The 15,266-nt window shown below is 37.6% G+C and overlaps 2 protein-coding genes across 2 annotated transcripts in view; one reads left to right on the forward strand and one right to left on the reverse strand.

Moving 5' to 3' along the window:
- LOC136799144 (cilia- and flagella-associated protein 65-like) overlaps window positions 1-15,266 on the reverse strand; it is a 34,384-nt gene that overhangs the window by 9,257 nt on the left and 9,861 nt on the right. The window contains exons 17-30 of the mRNA XM_067055853.1: window positions 14,371-14,894; window positions 13,666-13,912; window positions 12,723-12,888; window positions 11,692-11,829; window positions 10,581-10,764; window positions 10,270-10,338; window positions 9,539-9,667; window positions 9,070-9,154; window positions 8,260-8,351; window positions 7,685-7,751; window positions 7,120-7,308; window positions 6,059-6,172; window positions 5,433-5,585; window positions 4,926-5,066 (exon numbers count right to left, since the gene is read on the reverse strand). Of these exons, the coding sequence (XP_066911954.1) occupies window positions 4,926-5,066; window positions 5,433-5,585; window positions 6,059-6,172; window positions 7,120-7,308; window positions 7,685-7,751; window positions 8,260-8,351; window positions 9,070-9,154; window positions 9,539-9,667; window positions 10,270-10,338; window positions 10,581-10,764; window positions 11,692-11,829; window positions 12,723-12,888; window positions 13,666-13,912; window positions 14,371-14,894 (2,298 nt within the window). The remainder of the gene's footprint in view (window positions 1-4,925; window positions 5,067-5,432; window positions 5,586-6,058; window positions 6,173-7,119; window positions 7,309-7,684; window positions 7,752-8,259; window positions 8,352-9,069; window positions 9,155-9,538; window positions 9,668-10,269; window positions 10,339-10,580; window positions 10,765-11,691; window positions 11,830-12,722; window positions 12,889-13,665; window positions 13,913-14,370; window positions 14,895-15,266) is intronic.
- On the forward strand, window positions 1,152-4,261 carry LOC136799145 (uncharacterized). Its single transcript, XM_067055854.1, has 3 exons — window positions 1,152-1,604; window positions 1,937-2,341; window positions 2,721-4,261. The coding sequence occupies exons 1-3, from the start codon at window positions 1,236-1,238 to the stop codon at window positions 4,230-4,232; spliced, it is 2,286 nt and encodes a 761-aa protein (XP_066911955.1). The 5' UTR covers window positions 1,152-1,235; the 3' UTR covers window positions 4,233-4,261.

Genomic DNA, 15,266 nt, shown 5'->3' on the forward strand with positions numbered 1-15,266 from the left:
ATTGTCTTCAGGGATATGCCGTAATGTCGTATAAAGACAAGGAGAAGCTATCAAAGTTTTAGAATTTCTGCAAGTAGTTTCTGCAAGTAGTACACATTTTTGTCTGACCACATTTATTTAGCCCACCCTGTACAGATTCATGACAAGACACACTTATTATGAGTGTTCACTCAACCTGTAATACAATGCTAACGGCAAGGTGTCCCAAGGAAAGATAGCGGAGGGTGTAAACGAAAATGACGTCATTACTTGCAATACGCTATCAAACATTAAATGATTCCCCAATGCAGCACGAAATAATTGTGTAAAAAATTATAATAATACTAGCCGGTACCCGGCGTCGCACGCTGGTTAAGCTGTAGCTGAACGCACTAAAAGTTCTTTGGATGTTGAAGCTGGCCGAAAAGCACGATCAAATAAAAAAAAGAAATCTCTAAAACTTTTGACTCTTACGTGTCTTATCTTTTAACCATATTTGGATCGTGTACTGTCCCCCCGTGACATAATTTTTTGCTTAAGTCAAAAAGTTATCAGAAAAAGCATCGTTTACTGTACCAGTGTCGTCTGAAACGACTCTGCAGGTAGTTATTTTTCTCGCTTTGCTCGCGTTAAATATGCCGTCCAGTTGAAATGACAATACTTCAGGAAAAAGTGGGAAAGTCACAAAGAATAGTGCAACTCTTTGTTTTTATCAGATTGAAAAAAAGTTCCTTTTTTAAACCCTTGTCAAACACAGGTGATACACGGTTTTCAAGCTGGCGAAAAAAGGTAGGTAAAAAACCGGATAGATGGCGAGCAGAAACTGAAATGCACTTTTTTAAAACCAAGATTTTCGTTGAAAAACGGTTTTATTTTTAAGATTTAATCAAGGCAATGAGTTAAATTGCTAACCAACGGTCTCTTTTGATTTTTTCCTCACGCGGAATCAAGAATCATTCGATTCGACAACCGTGTTTTATTAGTCATAAATAGACATCAAGAAATCAAAAATAGAAAGATTCCTAAATTTTGCCGCGCGCATGGATTGGATCGTAAAGGCGCACGGTACATTTGAAAATCAATGACGTCAAAAACAAAAAAAGTGACGTCAAATAAAAATATCCCGTCTACATTTTCAAAAGCAATTTGAAAAAATTCAGTTTTGGATTAAAACCCTGGTCAGTGCATACAGCTTTATGTATGTCCTGATTTTTAGTTGTTATATAAAGTATAATAGCCAAGTATAATTGTTAATAATGTATACAAATCATTCCAAAAATCGAAAAAGACGGTTGCGCTTAACCAATGGTCCGGAAGACAAATCTCTTGTCTCCACAACAAAGAAGCGCAAGGTCTTCAAAGAACCTCTACGTGTCGGCGGCGTACGAATCAGTGAAAGAAAAATCACCGTTCAACAACACATCAACCGCCGCAAGAAACTTTTTCTTGCAAGACGACGGTATAAATTATTTTGCAAAAGATCACATAAGCGTGGTCTTTACACCACACGAACCGTCAAACGTGGATTGCAAATGATGCAAATGATGCTTCGAGATATTTCTCGTTCACAGAAAGCATCTGGCAAATCAGTAATCCATTACGATTTCCACGCGGAACAGGAAAAGGTTTGTTTGGTTATAATTAGCTCCCGATTCGTTAAAGTATGGGGCTTTAGAACATAGATAGTATTTAAGGAAGTTCACAGTGGCGGTTTGTGGTTTGTGCACACGGCTCTGGTGTAGTTTATGATTCTGAAAGATTTAAACCGTTATTTGACTTGTGCTATATTTCGCGCTACCTTTTCATGAAGTAGCACCACAGAGGGGGTCTTTAAAAAATAGTTATTTAGATTTTGAAATTCATCTCCGGTGTTTTTGCGTATCGTCCGACAAAAAAGACTGGTCAAATTCAGGTTTGATTCGATGAAAGAATTGTAAGGTTTTAAATTTTTTTATAGCTTGCCAAATTGCAACAACAACATCAAGCTGATAATATTGGTCAGCCAATGGCAAGCAAAAACTTCAGTGAACAGCCAATGGCAAGCAAAAACTCCAGTGAAGAGCCAATGGCAAGCCAGCACTCCAGTGAACAGCCAATGGCAAGTCAGCACTCAAGTGAACAGCCAATGGCAAGCAAAAACTCCAGTAAACAGCCAATGGTAAGCAAAAACTCCAGTAAACAGCCAATGGCAAGCAAAAACTTCAGTGAACAGCCAATGGCAAGCAAAAACTCCAGTGAGCAGCCAATGGTAAGCAAAAACTCCAGTGAACAGCCGATGGCAAGCGAGAACTACGGTAAACAACCATTAAGAAGCGAGTGCGAAGAAGAACCAATGGATGTCGACCACCATGAGCATAATGAGGTATGTGATTCATTGGATTTTATCATGTTAAAGTCGTAAACGATCATCCTCTGACAACGATCTCTACACTTTTCATTATACGCAATCTTAGACACTAGATAAGCATTACACAATTCGGGTTAAAGGTTGACAGTACGCGCTGCCAATAACTATATAGTTATAGTCTTAACAACAGTTTCCCTAAGCTATCTACAACTATTACAAATTTCCTTAATCATCAAAATTTCAAACCGTTACTTTGTACGCCAAATTCTTTTAAAAATCTCTAGGTTCATTGTACTTTGTCGTGGGTGACCAAGTACACAATATTTATCGTCTTTCCCTAAAACACTGTAATATCTCTTAGCAAAATAACGAATCCTTCATTTCTCCTCATTAGGTCGAGCCTATGGAAGTTGATGAGGAGGAAATGTCTGCGGAACAATTCCATTCTTTGTACCAAAGATATCTCCAACTCCAACAAGAACGTGCTAAGGTAGATAACAATCCATTCATAATACCGGAGAAAAAGAGAGTAATGATCAATCACATTCAACACGAATACAACCTTGTAATGAATGGAAACCCATTCCCTCCACCGAACAACCATTTCGAGTCGCCACCAAACAACCCGTTCAACTCGCCTCCAAACAAACCATCCAACTCGCCACTAAACAACCCATTCAACTCACCACCGAACAACCCGTTCAACTCTCCACCGAACAAACCATCCAACTCGCCACTAAACAACCCATTCAACTCGCCACCGAACAACCCGTTCAACTCGCCACAGAACAACCCATTCCACTCGCCACCAAACAACGCAATCAACTCGCCGCCGCAAGACACCCAAAAGACATCAATGTTCCCTTCTCTGTTCACGGCTTCAGATTACGCTTCTCTAACTTTCCAACAAGCAGTGGACTACTTCAATCAAAGTGAAGAAAATATTCCATTCGCATCTAAGGAACGATGGGATCGATTTGAATCGTTCGGGAGCCGGTTCATGATCGATTCGACTTACCACAATGACATCGAAATGGAAGATCTTTCAGAGGAGCCTCTCACTGCAGACCATATTGAACAAGATCACAGAGAAGAGATGAAGTACGACACTGATATTGAAATGGAAGATCTCTCACAAGAACCTCTTCCAACCTCTTTCTCTTTCCACCAGCACGGAGAAGAAGTAAAAGCTTTTGGAGAACAATTCATCGCCGCAAATAATGCACCCCATCAAATTTTTGCTCTGTCAAACAACCAAAGGATAGACTCTCCTAACTGTCAAATTATACCACAATTGGGTGTACGCCCAGTTAACTCAAACAACAACGTCCAGAGCTTAGAAGGCCAAGGTGCATCTCGAAATCTTGCCACTATTACCGTTAGAAATGGTCACTGCACTATTGATGATAGATCAAACCAAATCAGCTCATCTATCCCGTCCAAAGAGCCTGCTGCTTACCCCAACAATAGACAAGCAGTCGAAGAAGAAAAGATCACTTCAAAAGTAGCCACAACAAATCAAAGCTTGCAGGACAACCTCACTGAAGAAGAAATTCTAATTCTACAAAAAGAAATCGAAAACAAAAAATCTCTTTTAAAATTCTTAAAGACAGAATTCAAATTGTTAAAAAAGGAAGCTTTTCCTGATAAAAACAAAAAGAAGCTCATCGAAAATGAAATGAACGATGCAGCAAAAGATCTCTCCAAGCTGAAACGGAAGCTTCCAAAGTCTTTGAGACTCGTTCGTTTGCCAAAGAACGACGGAAGGAGAAAAATGGAAAGGTCACTGGTCAGTACTGGATTTGATGGGGGCTGTGTCTCATCTTTCGAAAATCTTTCACCGCCGTTAACTAAACCAGAAAACAACTTCTTCATCGATACACGTTCAACAAGACGATTCCAATAATCGAAAACGAACAATCATCACCGAAAAAAAACGAAAAAACATTATAAATTCCCATATGTATTTTTCATATACTCTTGAAATATGATATACCGACAGTGTACTTAAAAACACGTGTCTGATTCGTGTCCTTGGCTCGATTGTTTCGTGTGCTTACTATCTACGATCTTGATGTTGATGTCGGTGTAACAGAAAATAAGTACTCCCCGGAATAAAAACTCCCCAGTACTTATTTGAGTATAAAAAAACCCAAAGGAGAGTGAATTTTTCCATAGGAGGTCAGGGTCCATGCCATAATAGAGGATGGTGGAGGGACAAACCATGCTTTGCGCCGACGGGAGAAAATTTCGATTTTGTCCCCCTCGTTTGCCTTAAGATGACCCTGTTTCAGACTTTGCCCAGAAATGAAGCTTTTGCAATTATCATGATATTTTGAAAATAACTTTTTATTGAAAAATGTGAGCCGATGACGTGGGCCTTGGGGGTGGTTAAAGGTTTCCCCAACTTAAACTTAATAACTCTTTTTGCACTACCCAGCTACATTTCACTAGGTAAAATATATCTTAAACAAAGCTTTCCAACGATCCAAGCTTAAATGCTATGTTCCAACTTTTAGATTATACCAGGTTTTTAAAAATAGGGATTACACTGTCTGGGTCCGGGTATTTGAGCTGTGAGTTTAATAAGTAGACTTACTTCAGCTGGTGTCCCCTTCAGAATCCAATGGAACGATATTGTCGATTCACTAGATGTGTTTGTAAGGAATATCACTTGACTGGATTCACTATTCAATGAGATATGACCATAAACCAAATATTCGGATGAAATCTTTAATAGCTGAAGTTAAAAAAAATGAAGAAGAGTTGGCATATGATTGTATTTGAGACAGTTTGCAGGATTTGAAATTTTGCATCAAGTGAAGAAATTTTGGTGCATTTTGTGAATTGTCTGAAAAACCAATCAGAGTGAAAAGTTTTTGTTAATAAAATTAAATATCTAGGTAATATAGCAAAATTACAAAGTTAATATTCTTTCATTTGACCTTGACTTTAGAAATGTTTTCGGATCGCCTAAATTTTGAAGGAACATTCATCTCATAGAACATTCTTTGAATTTTTAAACCAAGAATTCTTTTGTATTTCCAGAGGTATTTTTGGTATACGTCTGTGTAACTTTGTAATTGTTTCTATAAAAGAAGCTTACTTGATTTGGTGCTTCAACCAACTGTTTGGGTGGTAGCGTGATATCCTCATCGATAACTTTGACCGTATCTCCCATCAGATAAGGATCATACCCAGATCCAATAAAAGTGATGACCAAATTCTCATTGTTCTCGATCAATAGTGGTACACCAACCTGGAATGAGAAACAAAGAAAAACTGACCGATTTTGTATGCATTACTAAATTTCATAGGTGAAACCCAAATTAAAATTTCTTTGGCTTTTTTTAGCTTCAGTTTAAACAGATAACTTGAATGAAGTTCCATAGTTTTAAGCTCAATGGTATTGAACCAAGCATATTACTCAACACAGCCGAGTCTCCTTAATTCGAAACTCTAAAAACTCAAATAATTTTTTTGACCTCCTTAGATTAGATAATTGTAGGTAAAATTGCCTTTAGTTGCTGAAACTCTCTGCAAGGGGTTCGAATTATCGGAAGTGGTGAACTTTTTCGTGCTCCGGTGGTCATTTAAGCATGTTTCAGGAATCTAGCGCATGCGCAACTAGATTTTACTTTTATTTACATTTGAGAAAATTACTACTCACAGCACAATATTTTGAAAAAAATACAGTCTTCAATCAAACTAGTAGAAATCTGATAGACTCACAGTATACGATCTAGCTTCGATGGGTGAGAAAATCCATAGAGTTTGTAAACTTTGGTAAGGTTGGATTTCCCCTTCTGGTGTCAGACATTCCAAAATCCGGTGGTCGTAATTGTCCTACAAGAGATGAAAGAGATGAAGAGAAAAAGTCAATTATATGTTTAAAGGCCTTTATCTAAGAGGGGAGGGGGCAGAATAAAAGTAATGTAATGACATCTTTTGATTTGAAATCGCAATTAGGCTTTGATATTAACAGAGAAGTCGACCGTCTAAACTAGAGCTTAAAAGCCAATCAGATGCTCTTAATCAGACGCGTCAATAATCATCATTGTGTTCTTGTGCTCCCTCCTCACGGAAGGACTATTTTTGCGAGGTGACAGTATTCGTGAGCCTAAGTTTGAAAATCGACATTTAGTTAAGAGAGACTAACTAAACATCGAATAATATTTTTTTTTGATTTGAAAGCATTTTTCCGTAAGTTTTTATAACATGAGAGATAAACCTTATGATCCGTGACATCTTTTCAAGTTCAAGGGCGCGACCACATGAATAAGGACAGGCACTAGCAGGTAAAGTAAACACTCGGTATGGACCCTTCATGAGCAATGATTCACTTACGCAAGTCCTGGGCTCTATTTTTTAAGAGCCCGTCAAAAACTGCAAAATGCAATGCTGACTTCTTTATGAAAAAGTCTCTAAGTTTGGAACCACTAAAGATTTTAATACAAGTAAGCCATATAGTTAACTCCAGTACAGCTATGGGAAAAGCCGAAGCTTGCACAGGACACTTTTTGCAACCTCAAAAAATATTCCCTTTTAAGTCTCATAGAAAGCTGTTCATCTTTTAAATAACTCACTCAAGTCAGGTGCTGGTTGTGATTTTAACGGGGAAGTAATATAAATGACTACGATTCAGACTCGTCAATGCTTCTAAGTATATAAATTCAAACGGCCCATCCGGGAGGGCGACTGGCGACAGGCCGGTCGATTATTCGTCAATTTCGAGCTTTGCAATACTATACGACAGACTGGTTGATTAGAAAGAAAACAAATAAAAAAAATACTTTTTCAACCAAATCCAGAATTGCAGTATCGAAAGCGAATCTTGTAGTTTGACCACTCCCATTGTACAGTGTGTATGTTTGTACTGAAGGATTCTTGGTACCAATGGAGACTGGGGCAAAGTAATGGTCATACGAAGAGAAATGTAATGTGTGTCGGTGAGCTTCCAATGTTGTACCGATGAAATTCAACTAAAGATTGAATAAAAGAATTTTGATTTATAAATGCAAAACTTTGAGCGGTATATTTCATATCGGCTCTTCGAGTTTTTAAAAAGTTTCTATGAATCGGGAATGGTGGATTAGACTTCAAAAACTTCAAAAACCGATACTTTCATTTTGAAAATGTCATGTTTTTCCAGACTCCTATAGAGACGAATACTCAAAAAATTTAATAACCCACAATTTCAAACCATTGCTCTTAAATTCTCAAGGTACCTTGACCCTTTGAGACGCCTCAAATCTAAACTTTCAATTTTTTCTATCTCTAATTGAAAATCTGTCGAATATTTGATCGCGCTGAAAACATATATTGTGGTGATTTGAAAGAGTTAAAGATTAAAATCACCTTGATTTCACGACCTTGGTCTATCTTTAACATGACAGGTAGATGATGAGTTCCCAGTGAATTGTGACTGAAAATAAAATACAAAGCAAAAGACGTTTTGAAAACACAGGCGTAGCTACGGGTTTGCCCATCGGAAGTGAAAGAAAATTTTGACATTTATGTAAGATCGTCTTCCGTCAATCTTCATCATCATCATCCTTCGACCTAGGTCCGAATGGACATAGGTCGGAAACAAACAATAACCCTCCCTCCACAGCTCGCGATCAGCCATTGCAGTACCAATCTCTAGCCCTGTTTCCCGTTTCAAAATATCAAGAAATGTGCGCTTTCTCGAGCGCCTATCTTGCATGTTTAAAAACCACAGATCTAACATAGCCTAAAAACCTAGGAAGAAAACATTGTCAAAATCGTTCCGAATAAGGTTAAATTGATCCAAAAAGTTCTTTCTTATGGAAATACTTTTTGCTCAATACTGTTTTAGATGAAATCAAGTTAGCTGCAACCGTAATATCAGCCTAAACCACTGGCGTTCTAAATTCAGAATTTTAAAACGGTTAAGTGAGCTGCGGGCTTACTTGTAAACGAAACAAACAGTTTGTGATTGACCAGCTTTGATAAGACCGGATCGCGGTGTAACAACAAACAGTTCGCTATTCATCACATACATCTGTAGATTAAAAGAAATCACTTATAATTTACATGAAATCATTTAGTTCTTGACATGGTGCCTATTTAAACGTCAAGAGACTCAAAATTCCTAGAGAGGAGTGTGAATGGAAAACTTTCTTCCCTTCAGCTCCTTCCAAAATAATGTTCAGTCTGTGGGTAAGACGGCCATTAAAAAATCCTTAAAAAAATTCCCATGTCCTGGCAGGGAAGGTTAATGATTGACAAGGGGTTAAGGCTTAGCCTGTTTAAACGAGCCAAGTGCAATTCCCTTTTAATCTTTCATGTAAACTGCAACGTTACTCGAATTATCCGTTTTAAGCATCAATATCGAAATCATATTGACTAAAATCAATTGTCAAAGCTTGTGCACTGACATTTTGAATTTTTTCTTTACTTTTGAAAATTTAGCAATCCACTGACCATGGCCTAATGAATAAATCCTACAACAGTGGTTTAAGTACCTTATCGGTCCTTTTACACCGGTCCTTTTACGCCGGGCCTAATTTAGGGTCGGCCCCTGCCGGCCTTTATCACGCCATAAGCACAATTCTTTCAATATTAAGTGTGGTCCTAATTTAATTCCGATCCCTTAGCCGCCCCTTATTATGCCAGCGAAGAAAGAAAAAATAACACTAAAAGTGCCGGCGTAAAAGGGTCGATAAGGCATGCTACCTGTCATTGGGAAAATGTGCCAAGTAAGAAATTTGGTGAATTACCTCGTGCAATTCATCAGGGTCCAAATCACCTGTCTCCGACCAATATTCCATCTCTAACTGAAAATCTGTTGGATATTTGATCGCCCTGAAAACAAAAAGTGTGATGAATCAAAAGAGTTTAAAAGCATGTTTTTAAAAGCATAGAAAACTTGAAATTTTATAAGGTTGGTCGCTTTTGGTGGCATTGGATGAATAAAGATTCAGCATGAAGATTAAGCAGATTACAACGAAAAACCGTAATAATAGAACAGAATTAGGTTTGCGTTTACCCGCGTTGGGTGAAGTGATTTGGCCAGACATTTTCTTCTTATACAGCTTTTGACGCTAGGGTTGATAGTTTTAATGACCTATTCTTATCTTTGATCTTTTAATATAGTTGGCACATCGAGCATATTCAAAATATAAGGGACAAAGAATACGACCTATAAACCCACTCAAACCCGAAAAAATGAGTCCATTCCAAACTCACCAATGAACAGAGCTTTGACCAGTATTTTGAAGATTGATGTAAATACAACAAGGTTCACTTCCATAAACAGACGAACTGAAGTTGATTTCGTTGACAGCTTTGGTGGTGACTGGCATGCGACGTCTTGTACTGAGAGGAAAAGGAGAAATAGAGATTTGAAATTAGGTTAGGGGAACACCAATCAATTAATTTTTGGCCCGTTTGCTGAGACGTAAAAGGAGTAAGACCTTTGATTGGAGTACGGCATTAAATCAACAATTGCAGTTCTTGTTAAAGAGATACTTAGAAATTTTTTGATATTCAACCTTCAGATGCTTTCTGGTATGGCCTTCAGCAATACACTTTTCAAAGAGGATTTAAGAAACTTTTAACGTCGAAACTAGTGTAAAGAACTGATGGTTTTTTTAGCCCAGCGGTCGAGGTAGTGAATTGTGTCACTTCGTAGGGCACCCCTTAGATCTGGAGAAAATAGGTATAATGCTCCTAATAGAGCGAAGAATTGACAAAAAAAATCGATATTTAGATCATCAATAAATTCACTCCTTTACAAATGAAGTTCCTAAGTCTGATAATCAAATATTTGAAAAATTATATCGGAAAAATATTGAGAGAAATATTCGATCTACTTTTCTCCAAAGTTTGAAGCTATTTTTTTCACACTTATGTTAATTTCATTTTGGATTTTTCTGGATTGAACCAAAATGTTTTATCAAATATTGTCTTTGACCAACCTGTGCCTGGATACCAATTGATATTTGAGTTCGTCATTAGAAGGTTCCATTTCTAGCAGCGTGTTCAAGCTGAAAGAGAATTGAGAAATATATATAATTTCTTGTAACGGTAAACTAATCAAACTAGAGATATTTCCTATAAAAAAGTTTGTAAATTCTAACCAATAAAATGCCCAAAAATCATTCAAAAATTTTTAGGAACCCTACAGAAATTTGCAATGGTAATAGTAGTTCCAAACCGCAAAGTCTGGAAATAGAAATGGATTCAAGAATAAAATTAAAAAATCATCAAAAATCAATGAAATACTTACTTATCCATATGGAAAAGCTCCCATAAGAACTTTTTGCTGTATCTCTCAGCACATCCAGATCCTCTGATATCGTTCACCAACAACTGCGGATAGACACCTTTGGATTTCGTGGTGAACAAAGGATGTTTATTGGTGCTTGTTGTATTCGTTTCGTTCATATTCTCGTCCACCAGAGTTATCGTTTCTATAGGAAGTAAAAATGAATTTTTGATTAACACCTATCTCGTTGTAATCTCTTTTGTGCTTAATTGTAGGGGTCGAATGTGATTTTTTGGGAAGAAATCTTAGCGGAGATTCATTTTTTTGAGTTAATTTCACACTATTTTCAAGATGTTCGTTCACATTTAAAACTTTAAAAGTCATGAGATTATGTTCTTCCGAAAAAAAACGCGTTCGTAGATTGCAGATAAAATATAGGCTTGAAAAATTGAACTGAGGGTGTTGTGGATATCGGACAGGGGGTCTTAGACATGAGAAGAAGGACTGGACATTAAGGGGTAGTTAAAAAATAAGTCATCGTGTCTGAATTAGTGGTCTAGCATGCTAGGCTAGAATTTATGTTTACCCTGTCAAGTTACACAAATCTAAAAATTTCTCATTTTCAACACCCCCATAAAATCTTTTTCCGGAAAAGCCCAATCTTTAAGTTTCATGATGGGGAGCGTTTAATAATTACGTCACGCTGGGAGGAGGGAGGGTCCTTCGTACTTTTCGTCACGGAGCGTGATGTAAATGAGGGGGGAGCTAGGGTACTTGTTCAATGACCGTGACGTCACGGTAAAAAAAATTTGAGGTTGCTTTTTTATGAAGAAAAACACTTTGTTTATAATTTTTTTGCAATGTTTTGCTATTTTAGTTGTTATTTTACGAAAGAAAAGTTCTAATGAAGATCAGGCTATTTGTCAAAGTTGTTTTTCAACTGTTTTTCACCCTGTTTTTTATTCAATTTTTTTTCATTTTTTTTGGAGGGGGGCTATCTCACAAATCGTGACGTCACGCTAGGGGCTCTCATTTAAAAACGTGACGGAGCGTGATGAGGGTGGAGGGAGGTTCCTAAAAAGGCAAATTTAGCGTGACGTAATTATTGAACGCTCCCATAGTATACACTTACCGTTTTGATGGTTTTTGGTGACCAGTTCATACGAGATGAAACATTCATAATAAGCGCGTCTCTTGGGTGCCATGGTAACATGGATTTTCTTGGATGCTTGTGATGGTAACACAAATTCCTCATGGTCCAATGTGATAGCTGAAATAAGAGAAATATAGTAAGTAAGTCTGCGACCGCAGTCCGGAGGCGACCCGAAGGGTCTCTTTCGATAGCTATCTACCCGAAGGTAAGGGAGGGCGCCACTCTTTCTCCCTGGATTGCTCCACTTACCCTTAATCCTTCTCTTAATTGATGAGCATCAAGCAGAGAGGCATCAAGTACCATTTTGGAAATCTTTGGTATGACCCGGCTGACCCAGTTGAACCCACAACCTTGTGAACCGTAGCCGGATGCTCTACCACTGCACTACGGTCGAGAAATATACTTCTCTAATGAAACTTTTTCGTTAATAACGTTACAAAGTGACGCAATTAAAAACATTGTCTTTTGACGTAATATAGAAATATCGCACATGAAAATTTTTCAAGATTTCTAAACCAATCAAAATACGAGGACAGAAACTTTGTTGCTGAATCCATCTTCATCATAAAAGTAGGAAAGATCGGATTTAGCAAACGGGTTTTTGTCGCCAGGTTTCCAGGCTAACGCAACATCGGTGATAGATTGGGATCGAATGGAATAAAGTAAGATTGAATGCGATATCTGGCTAAACAACGCGTCATTTACAATTACTTTTACACGCTTTAAAAAAAATGGTATTTTTTCAATTCATCATGAATATTCTTCATCTTTTGTGTAAAATCATCCTAAAGCATTTTTACGGTATTCTTAGGTTAGGATCCAAATTCAACTTAAATTCGGCATTTAATACGTACCTGAAGCATAAAATGGCATTTTTAAGCCTTTCTGGGGACAACCTGGCAATTTATAGTTATAAATGCTCTAAAAATGGCATTTTTATGTTCTGTTGCTAAATTTCATGAGGATGAGATTCTTAGTATATTTTTATAAAAAAGCATGAAATGACTCACCTAAGTTTTCATGGGGTAATTCCTCCAAATCGTCCATATTGACGACCCGCTGCTCAGCAAACAATTTGTAATGAAGGCTACATTTGCTTTGGTTGTGAATGACCACAGTTTTACGAAATCTGTGACCAACGCTGATCTCACCAAAGTCAACATCACTTGTCGGACACTAAGAGATGTAAAATTAAATTTATTCATAAGTTGAATCACAATATTACTCTATCAACACTATTGCAATAACGGGATTTGATTCAAGTTTAGCTGTGAGATAAGAATCATTCGGTCGATAATATCTGTGAGATAATATAACATCATTCGGTCGCGGTCGAGATGAAGGATTATGCCCATTGGCGCCAAGAACCACGGTCGCACATGGCAGTTTCCAAGTCACTGTAATGAAGCTCAGTGTCCCTGCTAACAGCGTCAGTAAAAGTTAACTTTCTCTAAATTTGAGCCAGGCGCTAGGTGAGAATAAGTGCATAAAGGATTTTCGAAATCAGATTTGTGACGGTATATTGCTATAATTTCCTGAAGTCATTGCACTGGTTCAAGTCAATACATCATTGCGTCCTAAATGCAAAGCCTAGCACAATGCAACTACTTCAAAAATAGGTCCTCCGATTCTGACGTCAACTCACGTTTGATAGACCTTGGATTTCGCCCGTGTTACGGTTCTGTTTCGCTCCGGTGTGATTTTCGTTTCGGATCGAGAGTGTTCATATTGGTTTCGGAACGCTTTGGAGCAGTAAAATGGAGCAGTTCCATTCTGATAAAAATAGTGGAGTGAAACCGTTTCGATCTATTTTGCTGTGCAACGTCTTCTTTTTTGACGTTTCGAATTTTGACGTTCATATTTGTTTCAGAACCATTTCGTTTCGGAGCGAAACGGAACCGTAAGCGTAACGTCTGAACATGGTCTTAGACGCCATGCTTGAAAAATATTTACCTTCAACTGTCCAGTTTCACCTTCACCGATCATGCGCAGAACATATTTCTTGACTGGTTGTTGTGTTTGGCCGTTTTCTGATTGGTCCGCAGTCGATACCAACAACTTTGTTTTGAATAAATGTTTGATGCAATTATTGGGTGTGAAAGTCCATTTATGCTCTTGAATTTCATTAGGTAGAATGATGGTTTTTGGTGGATCCACGCTCAGATGCGGTTCGTCAACTTTGGAAACTTTCCATTGGCACCTATAGGCAGATGAATTATCCGGTTAAAGTCAAACAAAACAACATTGTTTTTTTTAACCTTTTTGCAAATATACTGAATTAAACTACCTTATTACACGAAAATAAGCTGAAATAAGTAGACATGTAATTAACACGAATTAAGAAATTTCGTGGTAATTAAAACCCCTCTAATTAAAACGAGCCGTGGTGCCCTTGAAAAAGCAAATAAAATTCGTGTTAAATTTTTGCGTGTTAATTTTAAGGCCGTTGAATACTTGCCTAGTTATATTCGTATAATAAGGTAACTTTATGAACAAATTTTTGTAGGATTTTCACCAAATTTAGACCTCAAATAAGTTACGCTTGACAACCTTACATCAGTTTTTTTTATGAGAAGGCCCAAATTCATAAAGACACGCATATTTAAAGTTAGGTCTCTGAATCTCAATTAAACACAAGTTTTCAAACTTATATCATACCTGAGTGGAACTCTAGACTTGTTTGTTAGTTTAACAGTCTGTTGTGAGAAACTACCGACACAGGTCGGTTTGAAAAACATCATCTCTTTTGGCGCCATCAAAATGTCTGGTTGATCTGCTGACATGACCATTTCAAAATTCTCCGTAAATTTGTCCATATCGTTGATGCGACATTTGATAGTTCGTTTGTTGGTGCCATACTCCATGGCAGACATCTTGAATATGATCAAATGGTATTGATCGCGTACTAAATCCGTGTTTGGTTTACACGAAAATACTTTAGTTGGATCATCTTCGTACGTATAATGGATTGGATTTTGTCCGTTATTCATGAGTAAACATGTACGGTAAACGGATTGTGTCAAGTCAGAAATTGGCGGGAAAACCATTTTAGTACTGGCCCATTTGCAGACGGGTAGGAAATTTTCTTTTTGTTTTGGGAACGTGTGCCCCATGAGATTGACAGCGAGACACCATGGCGGTGTAATAATGCGCTCGTCCACCAAGCGATGGTCACGCATACTCTGATGAAATAAAAATAAATGAAGAAAAAATGAGCATGACTTTAAGATGAAAAACATGTGTTAAAAAGTTCCGGGGGGAGGTACTAAGTTTGTGAGGTGACAGGTATATCCGAGCCAAAAATCGACCCGTTGAAATACTGAATTTCAAAAATGTTGACCCTTTTTGGTAGTTTTTTCGACCCTTTAAGAGACTATTTTCCCGATTTCAAGCTCTGGTTCAAGTCACAAGAATTTACGACCCTTTGAGGGAGTCGATTTTTTATATTTCGTAATTGACTCTCTGAATTGGTATGCATTTCAGAGAGTCAATTTCTGTATTCAAGAAAGTTTTTGGCTGTATTATAGTTTTGTACCCCTGCGAGAAACATTCGA

This window comes from Clytia hemisphaerica, unplaced genomic scaffold, assembly GCF_902728285.1.
Source record: "Clytia hemisphaerica strain Z4C2 unplaced genomic scaffold, Clytia hemisphaerica genome assembly, whole genome shotgun sequence".
In the NCBI taxonomy this organism is placed as follows: domain Eukaryota; kingdom Metazoa; phylum Cnidaria; class Hydrozoa; order Leptothecata; family Clytiidae; genus Clytia; species Clytia hemisphaerica.

What these genes read in the sequence shown, in the direction of transcription:
- LOC136799145 (XM_067055854.1), top strand. Translation starts at nt 1,236, where the DNA reads ATGTATACAAATCATTCCAAAAATCGAAAAAGACGGTTGCGCTTAACC. An exon ending in TCCACGCGGAACAGGAAAAG is followed by an intron (nt 1,605 to 1,936) that starts GTTTGTTTGGTT and finishes ATTTTTTTATAG; the next exon opens with CTTGCCAAATTGCAACAACA. An exon ending in ACCACCATGAGCATAATGAG is followed by an intron (nt 2,342 to 2,720) that starts GTATGTGATTCA and finishes TCTCCTCATTAG; the next exon opens with GTCGAGCCTATGGAAGTTGA.